Genomic DNA, 13,086 nt, shown 5'->3' on the forward strand with positions numbered 1-13,086 from the left:
CATGTTGGATGATAAGAAATAAACCAAGAGCTTTCCCAGCCTGGGGCCCTGACATATCTCATTCCTTTCTTCAATGCAGATATGCACTGCCAGGTAAAAGACAGCATGGCTGCATTAAAGTCAGCACAGCTACACAGACKTGATCTTGTTGGAGCTCCAGAGAGYTGAAAACACATGAGCTGTCCAGGGGACACTTTAGCTAGCATTAATCCAGTGGCATTTTTGCTTTTGGGCGAGTTAGGATATGAAGATGAGTTTCTGTGTTATTTATTCTGAACCTTGCCTTTTCTGTGTAACTGGGCCATATGAGCAGATTCATTGAAATCAAAAGGCTGCTTGTATGAATAACATAAATAACATAAAATATTTTGGTCCATGGGTCTGACCACTTCTGTGGGGTAGATTAGAAATCACAGTGCTCACATTTTTACTGCTTTTGTCCAGAATCCTTAATATACAGAATCACAAGCTTAGTWTTAACCACACAAGTAACATTAAAATAAGACAGAGTCTGAAAATTAGAAATGTATATAGCGTTTCTGCTGAGTTGGTATTTTCAGCTGAATCTGCTGAATCTATTGATGCATAATTTAAAACTCAATGTAGTCATAGCAAATATTTCCTATTAATTTTCCACTATTTAAGTGAAATAAAAGTATATAAAGTAAACCCTATAAAAGGAGTCATAACAGAAAGGGGATACTGGGAAATAGGGCAAAAGTTTTTTGTTGAGTTTGGGACTATTCTGATTGTGTTCTGTATGAACATACACCTCAAAAACAAAAAACTACTAAGATAAGGTGTTGTGTTCAATCCTGTCATTCTCTGGCTCTTCCCAATCCTATTTATAAATATGGTCTATTGTCTATAAAAATTGTCTTTCAGATRTAAGCCAGCATAGTGCAAAACTAAAAGTGATCACCTAACGCTCATGTAAAAAAGGAAAAAAAAAAACCCCCATAAATTAAAGATAAGAGGACATAATAATTATAAACCCAGAATACACCAGAGGAAATTTTAGACTGAATTAGTAGTGGGGCCACAAAGACTAGAACTCATATTAACATGTCCTGTTGTAGATCACTAGACAYCACAGAATGGTTTGTGAGAAACATCTTAGGTTAGTAGATACTCCCATCAAGGAACTCATTTTTAGGGAGAGTATATACACATCTTTTCCCAGAATTTTCCAAGAAAAAAGAACTCCTAACTTTCTAATATACCTCAAAAATTAATTACTTTACACTTCAGAATAATGCTTTCAGACAGTATCTCCATTTGGCTTGCAGCATAATAGAGGCTTTGAGGTGTGTTTTATATATAGGTTGTTTTTTTTTTTTAATTTTTGGATTTTTTAAATGAAGTTTGAATTCAGAAAATAATTGTCCATACCTCTAATTTTCCCCATTTTTTTCTTAAATAAATTAGGAAAATAGGGCTTTTTAAAACAAGCTCTAAAATTGCTATATTCATGATTGTACATCCAGCATCTATTACAACATCTAATGGTTTTTTGAATCTGATGGATGAAAACCCTAAAATTCTAAGAGTTTTCAGTAAATGAATACAAGGTGACTATTTTTTCTTTCAATTATGCAAACCCACACAAACCCAGAAATTTAAAAGAAAGTGTAAAAGATCATCAGCGTTTTTGTTCAAGTTTTGACTTTCATTTGATGAAGATTCTCTAAGGAAACTGTCTTTAGAGAATGGTGTGCAAAAGTCCACGTGGTCTATTTTATTCCATTTTCTGAGCTACTTCCATATTTTTCTATTAGTTTCTGTTTAAGCAAAACACTCTTTGTACTACACCCTCTAGCAATAAACCTCTTAACTGGCACTAAAAGCCTCAATTTATGATCTTTACTATCTTCACCAATCCTCTTTATTCTAATGAGCTGGATAAATGGGAATCCTGCTCTTAAGCACTAGTGATCAAGTTATCAGTAAACATTGGTTTTCCAAGGGGAGGGATGGGGGGCTGGTTGACAGAAATTGCTTAATTATTTCTCTGGCATTATACAATTCACATGTGTTGCTAACAGCAGAGAAACATGCAACTTAATGTATATTTTTGTAAAATATCACTCACTGTGCTATAAATTTCCCATTGGCATCAATAAAACCCCAGTGCAATTGAAATTCTTGGATATCTCTTTGCTGGCTAATTGTGATGCATTTTAAAAATTGTGCCTTTGTTTTTTAGGGAGTCTGCAATTCTTTCCTTCATCGCTGTGTTTCTAGATCACACATATTTCTTTGTGAATAGGAAGATACAAGAAATATCACCCAGTAGATGATATTTTGTAGTCACCTTCAGTTGGCATAGTATTAATTTTAAGAGACAATAAATAATCAAGAGCTAGAACTGAAATATCATCTAACATGAAAAAAGTCAAATATTAGGTTTGCTATCAGCAGTTAGAGCATCTCTCATAATCCTCGTATCAACGATTTCTCTTTTCTCAGMTTTCTTTTGTGGAAAATGCACATGTAAAACCATGACATTGTTTAATATCAAATTCCTATAGAAATCCTCACACAGTATTTTAGGCCCCAAAGAGATATACTGATATTCCAAAGACAGATCCTGACCCCAGTAACAAAAAAGGACACAGCTTACCAGGCAAAGGCTCCTGATCTGCATAGAGAGCTGGCAGCTCCACACATTTTTCTTCCTTAGGGTTGAAGCAGCAGTCAAAAGCTAAATACATCTCTTCCTTCGTGYCTGTGTGTTTCATGTGCAGTAAATCCAAGTGCCATGGATGTTTTAGCTCACTGTGTGGGCCAGTTACCTGAACTTTGTACACTGAGCCARTATCTGCCAGCTCATCCTGCAAGAGGAGAAAGAGATGAATGGATCTCATTTTAATTGTGCCAGAACAAATGTAGTTGGCAGCTGTATGCAACAGTTGAACAAACTTCACTAGTTAAAGAATCGGGGCAGATTTATAACCAGTACTATTTTTCCCCTTTCTAATCAATACAAAATTGATTTAATAACATGAATGAGGAGATGKAATGCTTGATGTTTGATATTACGGAACAAACAATGGCAGTCACTGCTGAAATCTGTACACAGAACAAGGCACAATGTTCATATATATTGCACTGATTCAGTAGATTATTTTTAGGCATAGAAGCTTTAGTCATTTTTTTAAATTTTGAACACTATTGGAAATATTTCTTGCAACCATAAAAATGGTGCAATTAATTATAAATTTGAAGGAGAACTCATCCAATTGGGAGGAAACATCCAAGAGATGCTCCATCTTCACTCTAGATACAGAAGCTGTACATTAAAATCTTGCATTCATATTTGAGGAAAAATCCAATGTAGTTCTACTGGGAATAATGCARCATTTGTAGGACATATTATTGCTTGAATAAGTGAAAGCAGATGAGGCCTTAGATACTATGTTTGTTTAAAATCAATATTCTTTTCCTAAAAGTAGAAAAAAAAAAGAGAGAAAACGGAATTTGTATTTTCCTCTTACTATTCTATATTTCTTGGATTCTTTCCCCTGCTCCTTCATTTAAATATGCTCAGATAATAGAAGTCCATGTGACCTGATTTCAGCCTTTCCTCTGACAGGGCACTTCCAGTTTCATACTACATTTTGTATTTATCAGAGGTTCTTGGAAATAACCTAGGAAAACCCTCTGAGTGCTCCTCATTTTGTAACATGTTTGTGGTTAGCATCAAAGTGTGGTTAGTCTGATAAGTTCCTCTTTCATTAAAGAGGAACATCAAAATACAGCAAATAATTTCTTTACCTTGACCATAAAGTTCAAATTAGTRAGAGGAAAAAGGAAGAGACAATAAATAGCAGGGGAAAGAAAAAGAGAGAAACCATACTAGAAAAAGCAGTTCAGAGAAACTGGTGGCAGTGATAAATAATTGCATGAGAGAGAAAAGATAAAAATTAACCTTCTGTATATTTAATTTCATTTATGATTCTTCCTTTTCCATCATCAGCCCCCAAAGCTCTACAGTATCCCATGGCATATTGTATGCTTACAAACTGCTTATTTTTGTGAGATCAACAAAGCCTGTAAATCAGTACCTGCAGCGTGGTATACACTGATATTCACCAAGGGACCAATTCACTCACTTAAACATTCTCGATATGAGACACTGGGAGAATTTGCTCATTTGAAAACCATTGTTCATATGCTGCTACCTACAAACAAAAATGATGATCTGTGCCAAACTACACAGAGGACTTAAAAATCAATTTTGTAGTTTAGTTTAAGGAAACAATTTATCCCAGAATTAAGTGGATTATTGGCTACATGATTCTTAGGATTTTCTTGCAATAGAGAAAGGTTGAAGTACTTTGATCTGAACTGATTTTCCTCTGACTTGAAGTGGTGATTCATGTTGCCATAGAACATAAAAGAAAGGCATATTGGATCCTCTTCACCACTCAAGCCAGATCCAGTGATATCCATTATCCAGAGATCTGATGACTTCATGTTGATTTCAGGCAGTTTAGGACTAAGAGTCGACCTTCTACCTTTAAAAATTTTCAAAGAGAAAGGAAAGATGACAGCATGAGAGAATGGCATAATCTAGTGGGATCGTAGCCTTTTCAGCACACAAACAAAGCTCTTTTTTCAGGTCATGTTGTATCTATAGCAACTGCTCAGTAAGAAATACACATCAATATCTTTATTAATTTTTTTTTTTTGCAAAGAATTTAGCAGCTTAATATTCTTTCTSTGTTTAAAATTTAGTTTCAAAGGCACTTTTTCATGCCAATGTATTTTACTTGTTATGTTTGGAAGTAATTGCTAAGATTGTTCAGCCACCTTTTAGAGGTCTAAGTAATTGCTCTTAAAAAGGCACTCAGTGTTACTAAAGCCAATTTACCATTTAGGAGCACATAGCCACATGTCACATTTAGGCACCTAACCCAAAATTAACAGTTCTGATGAAATTTTCTTGCAACTAGATTTTACCTAGCAGTATAATGTGTGCTGTAACAGCATGAGACCGAGAGGTGACCTATAACAAACACCGAAAATTGTTTGCCAGAGCCTCAGATCAGTATTACTATSTTCCTCTCTTTTTATTCATTAATTAGTCTTATTCTTAATTTTAATTCTGTTTGAACCATTCCAGGGTAAGGGAAAATGATTTAATGAAGAGGAACAGCACAAAAAAAAAGTACTTTCTACAACTCAGAAAAACCACACAACTGAATCAAAGACACCTTATGTCTTAATCCCCTTGGAMAAACTTCTGTATTTCATTTCCTTTGCACTGAACTGGTTTCACAGGATTGAAGGAAGAAACATTTTACCACTTTTAAATGACTAAAGGTCCTGCTGCAAGTGTTCCTTTGCCAAGTACATCCAGGTTTGGATTTGCACAATTTATGGTGTAGTAGTAGATGTGAAATGAGCAGAAACTGAGCATAACAGAACTGCAACTTTGTGCTGTGCAATACTCTCACAGGTAAAGACCAGGCTCATTTCACTGAAGTAATTTTTCTTTGGATTTCAAATGAGATCCTAGGCTGAAAAACAGTACATAAAATTTAAGCTATTTATCACCACRAGGTGTACATCCCAAGCTCTGCTTTTTGAAATATGCTGTGTTTAATCTGGAAGGCAAGCKTTCCACACACAGCACATCAACAAGAGAATTGTATTAACTTTGACCTTACCATATGTAGCTTTGCTATAACACTAAGATCAATGTGAAAATTCTCATTTTCAATAAAAGAAAGATACCACAGAGATCTGACAGAGCTGTAGTCAAATACWTATATATATATACAAATGGGCAGCTGGGCAGGTCAGTTTTGCAGAAAAGCTTACCTGCTGTTACAAACTCACAAACAGTCTCACACAAGTCCAGATGAGAATCAGGCCAGTTCCATAATGGAAAGACCCATTCCTTGTCTGAATAATGGAAAGACCCATTCCTTGTCTGAATCTTGTGATTCCTTGACTGCTGCCATCTTGAAGTTACATTCCTGCCCCATAGTCTTCTCCATCATGTCCTATGACCACTTTTTGGAAATAACTCAGAGAAACAGCCTCCACCAAGAATGAATCCACCTGCCAAATAGGGAAATATTTAATAAAACAGAATTTTGACTTGAACTTCAGGGAAAATATAGGCCTGGATTCAACCAAGAATTTAAAATTTGTGTCTGTTCTTTTGTAAAATTTAACTTAACATCTCCCTTCTGAATCTAAGGATGCACACACTGATTATACMTAACATTGAATCCTATATTCATCATTAATGATGCATTGTAATTCCATTTAATCTTTGGACAATATGGATCACTGCATCAATTATTTCACGTTACATTAAAATCTGTATACCTCAACCTTCTGASAGTCAGTTATGACAAGATTTTGGTTCTAACTGAATTTCTATCTTTCAGTTATCTARTTTCTAAAACTTATCATATAACTCTAGGTATATACTAACAGTTCTAATGAAAATTTAGCCATCTAAAAGGAATATGTTCACTCTAAGYTTCTAAATTCTTCTCCAATAGTCAGAAAAGCCTGACTTTTTTGCTTTCCTTACAGAATGAAAATAATTGTGGAAACAGCAAATGGCAAAAAGAGTAAGGGAGGAATTTAAAATGAAAGTGAAGTGTAAAAGATGAGAGATGGGAAGGGAAGCAGAATGGAGAAGGCAAAGAGAGAAGCAAACACAAGCAGCAGTAGATGAGAATAGGGGCCAGAAAAACAAGATAAGGTAAAATGTGGAATGCAAAGAAAGAAATCATATGCCCCACTAAATTTCTGCTTGTTTTGTAAGAAAGCCAGATGTTCTGTATAAGGCCCAGCCAGGGGCCAGATGGASCTCATGGTAAAGGTTAGAAAGTTATGAACTGGAGTTTGAACAGCAATGTCTAGGATTATAATTAACACCATAATTCAAAAAAAACCCCCGCTTCAATAGTAGGAATTTATTAAAGCGGATGTCAAAATAATTTAAAAGGGAATATATTAGCAAACTGATCTCTAAAAAATACAGTCRTTGTCAAAGTCCTATATGTTGTCCCTGTTACTTTTAAAATAAAAATAATGGAGAAGTAGATTTTCTGCTAATATTGAACGTGCTTTCATACAACAAAAAGATCTTTTTTTTTTTTTTCTCATAATAGTCAGAACTCAACAGCAGATTGTGAGCAGAAATCATTAACTTTGCTAATTAAGATATTTTAGGAAATAAACCCATGTATGAACATAAATTAAAATAATTACAATAGAGWGCTGTCTTCTGCACATAGGTATAGCTCTGAGAAATTCACAAAAATGAAATTTAGAAATTCAGTTCATTAYTGATTCCACTTTTATCCTAATAAGTGCTGTGGTAATTGTCTAATAAAATTATTTCACAAAAATCTTAACCTCTCCTTACAAATGTGCACATTAGCAGTGAGTTTTTTCAAACTTGTTTGTTCCATGAGTGAAAGCCTAATTCACAAGAGAARAATTTTATTTATAGTAGTCATCTAGAAACMCYRGGTTAAAATGAATTTTTAACTAAGYAAAATTTTTGTTTCTTGCCCAAACTTACTGATAGATATTAAGCTGKTGTTTTATGTGGGATTGTGGTTTCATAATCACAGAATGAAAAAATCTCATAGCAATTTCTGTAAATTATTTTGAATCACCAATTTTTCAATTCTTTCCCACCTGTTCTACCCTAAATTTGGAAGAGAAGAAGTCAGAAGGATAATCACAGAGGTTCTTCCCTCTAATCTGCTTTGAATTGCTCRTGTGCAGCCTTTGCTGCCACTTGGGTACCTTCTTGTACAGGAAATATATAACACCCACATTGGTCATCTGTGAATATCTGAAGGTAAATTCTGTCAAGGTTTCCAAATTCTTGTCTATCCTGAGCAGACATTGAGTGACATTTAATGCAGTTCTAAYCCCTGCTCATGTAAGACTGCGTTATTGTGCCATTACCTTGTTTCTTTGGAATTTTCTTCCTTTGGTTAAAGATGCATGAAGTTTCCTCACACTTGTGTYCCCTCTTTTGCCACAGAGGGTGATACAAGCATTTGCAAAACTCTCTGCTCCCCAGTGATCACCAATATGTGCAGAGACAACATACTTAAAGACTGTACAAAAAGAAAAAAGAAAAGTTTAATTAAAACTAATTAAGTACAAGGTGTACTTAGAATAAAACAGCAGCATAGAGTATTTAGTAGGACTATTGCTTTATTTTTTTTAATTTCTGCAGCTACAAAAAATCTGCTGCATGGCAAATGAAACAATCAGGTTACTCTTTATGAATCTGATCTCTTCATGMTAATGAAGACTTTCCATTAACTTAGAAATATGAAGGAAATTGGACTTGGACAATTTAGACTTAAGAATCTAGACAAATTCTGCCTGATTCTGTTTCACTGTKCAAGATCTGGAAAATAAGAATTCATTTGAGTTAGTTCAGGGACTGTWAGAAACTGAATTATCTTTGCAGTACATAAAAACTAACACAGGTCAAAGAGCAAGAATAAGGTTATGCAAATAACAGAGACATGCAACATAGTATCTGAATGACAGCACATATGTATAAAAATTTATAAAACACCATTAATAACTTAAGGAAGGAAAGTATAAACTTTTTGCCTCTATACTGATCCTATAATGTGTAAATGAATTTCTATAGTCAGATCAGATTTTCTTCTGAGGAAGATCATTAAATTGCATACATATTCAGGCTCATACAAAAAGAGCAACCAAAATTTTTCAAATGACATTGTTAATGTACTGTCTTGCTGAGTTAACATTTTACTAATGTAACACTGTACTTTCTTTTAAGGTCGTGAAGAGGTTTGAGTATTCAGGGACCAGAACTTCTGGAACTTTAGTTTAGCAAAGAAGTCATGGCTCTAATTACTTTTATCTCATGTGTCACTGCTAACTTTTCTGAACAAATGCAGGACTTCTATAAGTCTTCACATTCCAAGGGCATCTTTGAATATGGCCTGAAACTCTCAGCATGGCAAAAAAATGTAGTCCTTAGGAATAAAAACCACTAAAATGTTCTGTGCAATGAGACTTACTTCTGATACTTATGTTTGCAAATAAAGCTATTATAAGCTAAGTAATTAAACAGTAACTCTAGAACAAATCATTTCCATGGCTTTAAATGGGTTCTTTTCCTTTAAAAATCCCATTATATTGCTCAATTTTTCTCACTTTGACTCATGTAGAAGATTTAGCAACTGTAAAATCCAATATGCAACTTAACTGGAAAATTAAAATTTAAGTGGTCAACATTCTTGCAATGCACAGATGAAGACAGGTGCAATAGAGCCACTGAAGATATCAAATCCAAACAAAGCACTATATTATAACTATGGCATTGATTTTTTTTTCCAAGCAGTTAATTTACTCTGTTTATATCTTCTAGGTGCTTTTACCTGGTAGTTTTGCAGTCCTCAGTGACTGCAGGGAATTCTTTTACCAGATCCTTGTCTTCTCTCTTAAGACTGAGGCAGCAGTTACATCATAAGTTCAGTTGTTTTGTCTGTAACTCTTCTAGGTGAAAAGACTTCAGATGCCAGCCCTGAAAGCCTGGCACATCATCACAGCTGACCCAAATCTTGTATGCATCTCCCAGATCTCCAGTCTCAACCTACACCATATAGCATAAGGGAAAACATATAGTCAAGGCTGTTTCACATAGAGAGATTTTCCCTAATCTCAGTGTAGAATCCCTAAACTTAACAGTAAACAATGGAAAAGTTGAGCTTGAGGCTGGGATAAGTGTGATGATAGAATCCTAGTGTAAAATTCCTAAACTTTACAGTAAATAATGGAAAAGTTGAGTTTGAGGCTGGGATAAATGTGATGATAGAATCAATCCTTTTTTTTTCATGGTGTAATCATGGTGGGGTTTGTCTCCCTTGCTAGTATGTAAGCATGGTACTCTACCTTCAGATTGAGTCAAGGTTAAAATCAGTAAGATCTGTGGATTTAGGCTTTTAGACAAAAGGCAACAGGGAAAATTGTGACCCTACTGGATAAAGAAAGCATTAACTTWCAATTAAAGATTCGAATATCAGCAGCCAAGCGAACTGTTAATTCAAAGATGATTACTATGAGCCTGGAATCACAGAATTGTTTACGTTGTAAAAGTCCTTTAAAATCATCAAGTCCAAGTATTAACACAGTACTGCCAAGTCCACCACTGAACCATGTCCCTGAGTGCCACACCAATATGTCTTTTGAATACCTCGAGGGATGTTTACTCAACAACTGCCCTGGACAGCCTGTCCAAATTCTTGACAACTCCACTGGTGAAGAAGTTTTAACTAAATTCACTTTTGTTAAATGACTTGGTTTAGAACATAAAACTACTTCATAAACAATTCTTCATAAAAGGAAAGAGATATTTCTCAATAAAAAGAAATCATGAATGTTACAGAGATAACTCAGTAGGACAACACAGCCCTGTTCCCATACCACATGTGGGAAATTCAATAAATGGTTGCTGATTGTAGGTAATGATCTGCATGACATTAATCACTGCATGATAAGTCTTCTGAACAGCAGGAAGTAATGTGGCAGTCATTYACTAGGCAGCTACAGGAAAAACAGGATGTGATTTTTGAGTGAAACAACTGAGAATTGGTATTTTTAAAAAGYAACAATTCTTTTTATTAAGTATCAAAACTACATAATACAGAAAATGTTGCCAGTGGCTTTGTTCTTCTCCCRTATTGCTGCTTTTGGTTTTCCTCACACCAGTCACAACATAAGATTTGGTGATTTTCCAGGGAATAAATCCTTTATGCACCCTGTAGCATCACAATAAGAAACTGAAATTGGCTTTACACCATCATGCCCTGGCTCTGGCAGCCTCACTACCAAATTGGCTTCTAAGACCAAGCACAGACCTCCTAACAGATTCATTTATTCTGCTTCTCAGCAGAGCTCCGAGTGTGACAGCCCTTCTCTGCTGGCCTTGTGTGCTTAAAGCTGGTTCATGTGCATTTGCACAGCGGACTCAGACACGTGGGGAAGTATCAGCTACCCTATTCTTATTAGAGAGGTACTATATTTAAAMAAATATGCTTTTGCCATTTTGGGAGACCTGGCCACCATTATTAATAACTTCTATGAAAATGAAAAGTAGTAAAATATCAGAGTGATGAGGAGGAATAATTAATTGAAAATAAAGCAACCTGCCCAAACCATTTTACGGGAACTTGAGCAGTTTATGATGCAGAACTTATAAAAAGATGCCTTTGGTWGAAAGGAATTGCTCTTGATGGATTGAAAGATCCCTTCCGGTCTGAATTTCTTAAGGTAAGTATTATTTCTTAAAGTAAGTATATATTTTTAAGGTAAGTATATTTCTTAAGGTAAGTGGCATTGCAATGCCATTCCTACAGAATTTCAAGACTCAGGGCATTGTTGAAGGATGAGGGACGAGGTCCTTTCCATTGCTGTATAACAGCCCTGGGTTGCATGGAGCCTCAACTCCTGAGCTGCAACTCCACAGGACTCATAAAAGCCACACAGCAGTAGTTTTACACCAAAGAGGCCACCAGGCTTGTTCTCTCTCTAAGCCTAACCTGCTCTGCCTGTCTCTGGGCCATCATCCTCACCGAGCTCAAAGCTGTCCCTGACTTGGTCTCCATTCTTGCCCAGAAAAGGGAAATACGTGGGCAGAATTCCGCATCAAGATTTTTCATTCACACTGTGTGTGTTGCAAAGGATATAATTAGCTATGTATCATTAGCTGTGGTGGGCTAAGTGGATTAATCCTCGCAAAATGTGCATTCCACCTTATTAAACTTAACTGGAATTATTTGGGTTCATTGAGAGGAGAGTGCACAGATTCTTCACCCATTTAAACTACAATTCTTTCACAAGTAGCAAAATCACRGCTTCTTCTCTTTCAGAACCAGACTACTGACTTTTAAAATCACTGCCTGCAGATTTTCTTTCTCATACATGGACCCCATGACTGTATCACACAGCTACTCTAAATGCTGTGAACAACTTATTYCATAAAACTCTCTGTTTGGGAGTTGGAAAAGTACAGAACTTGGTTATTTTTATGTGACAGGGCAAGCTGTAATTCACATTTTACTTTGTCTTCTGCTAACCAAATTTGCAATTCTCTAGGTTKCTAAGTTGTCATAAATATATGTGTTACATTCCTTGTAGGAAATGCACAGATGAGACATATAGGAAAATAATTCCATAACACAGGATGGACTATTTAGAAGGCACAATTGTCTGTTTTGTTTCTCAAATCACAATTTCAATTAATTCCGTGACTGCCTTTGCACAAGCAAGTACTAACAATCATGCTGTTTATGATCCATGGAATTAAACACCAACTATTTTCAGTTGAGTGTATTAAATAGTTGCTCTTTTTCATGGGTTTGTTTTTTCCCTCACAGTTCTGGCAAGSATTAGCCTTTTTGTTCAGATCCATCATTGTACCCAGCACTGCCATTACATCCCTCTTGTAATCCTTTTCTGAGCAATTTAATACAAGAAGTTTTCCTTTGGAATATGGCATTCTATCTTTGATCCCAAAATTGTCTTTTCCCTCCATCAATGTCTGATAATTGATTCAACATGAACTTTGAAGCAGACAGACATGTAATCCATCACAAAGTACATATCCAGTGAATATCCTGTTTTGAAATTTGTTGAGTTTTTGCAAAAGGATACTTTACCTCATTCATTATTTTAATTTCCTAATTATTTTTTCACTTTTACTTCTTCTGAATAGTTATATGTAAAACTGAGATGTTGAAATCTTAGCTGAATTTGGTATGATTTGTTGTATACTAAACAACACAAGTCCATTACATAACTAAAGGAGCATGGCTCTTAAAATCAGGAGGAGCCACTGGACTTCTGAAGATCTCAGAGACAGGTAACTGATAAAGATGATTAGAAAATGTCATAACATTTTAAATCTTTTAGTTTTTGTCTCACACAGGGCTTCTCAAATCTCAAGGTGATTAAAGCTTTTTAAATTTTACTGTTCGGGTGCAAATTTAAATTTAGTTCTTTTTATTTCTTATCCCTGTTAAAGCAGAAGAAGAAAAACACAAACAACCC

The 13,086-nt window shown here is 35.2% G+C and overlaps 1 protein-coding gene across 1 annotated transcript in view; it reads right to left on the reverse strand.

The window, feature by feature from the left end:
- Positions 1–13,086, reverse strand: part of RP1 (RP1 axonemal microtubule associated) — a 146,249-nt gene that overhangs the window by 44,336 nt on the left and 88,827 nt on the right. The window contains exons 9-10 of the mRNA XM_057366650.1: positions 7,954–8,108; positions 2,624–2,834 (exon numbers count right to left, since the gene is read on the reverse strand). Coding sequence (XP_057222633.1) covers positions 2,624–2,834; positions 7,954–8,108 — 366 coding nt within the window. The remainder of the gene's footprint in view (positions 1–2,623; positions 2,835–7,953; positions 8,109–13,086) is intronic.

This window comes from Malurus melanocephalus, unplaced genomic scaffold (assembly GCF_030028575.1).
Source record: "Malurus melanocephalus ecotype Western Australia unplaced genomic scaffold, MMel_1.1 scaffold_69, whole genome shotgun sequence".
In the NCBI taxonomy this organism is placed as follows: Eukaryota; Metazoa; Chordata; class Aves; order Passeriformes; family Maluridae; genus Malurus; species Malurus melanocephalus.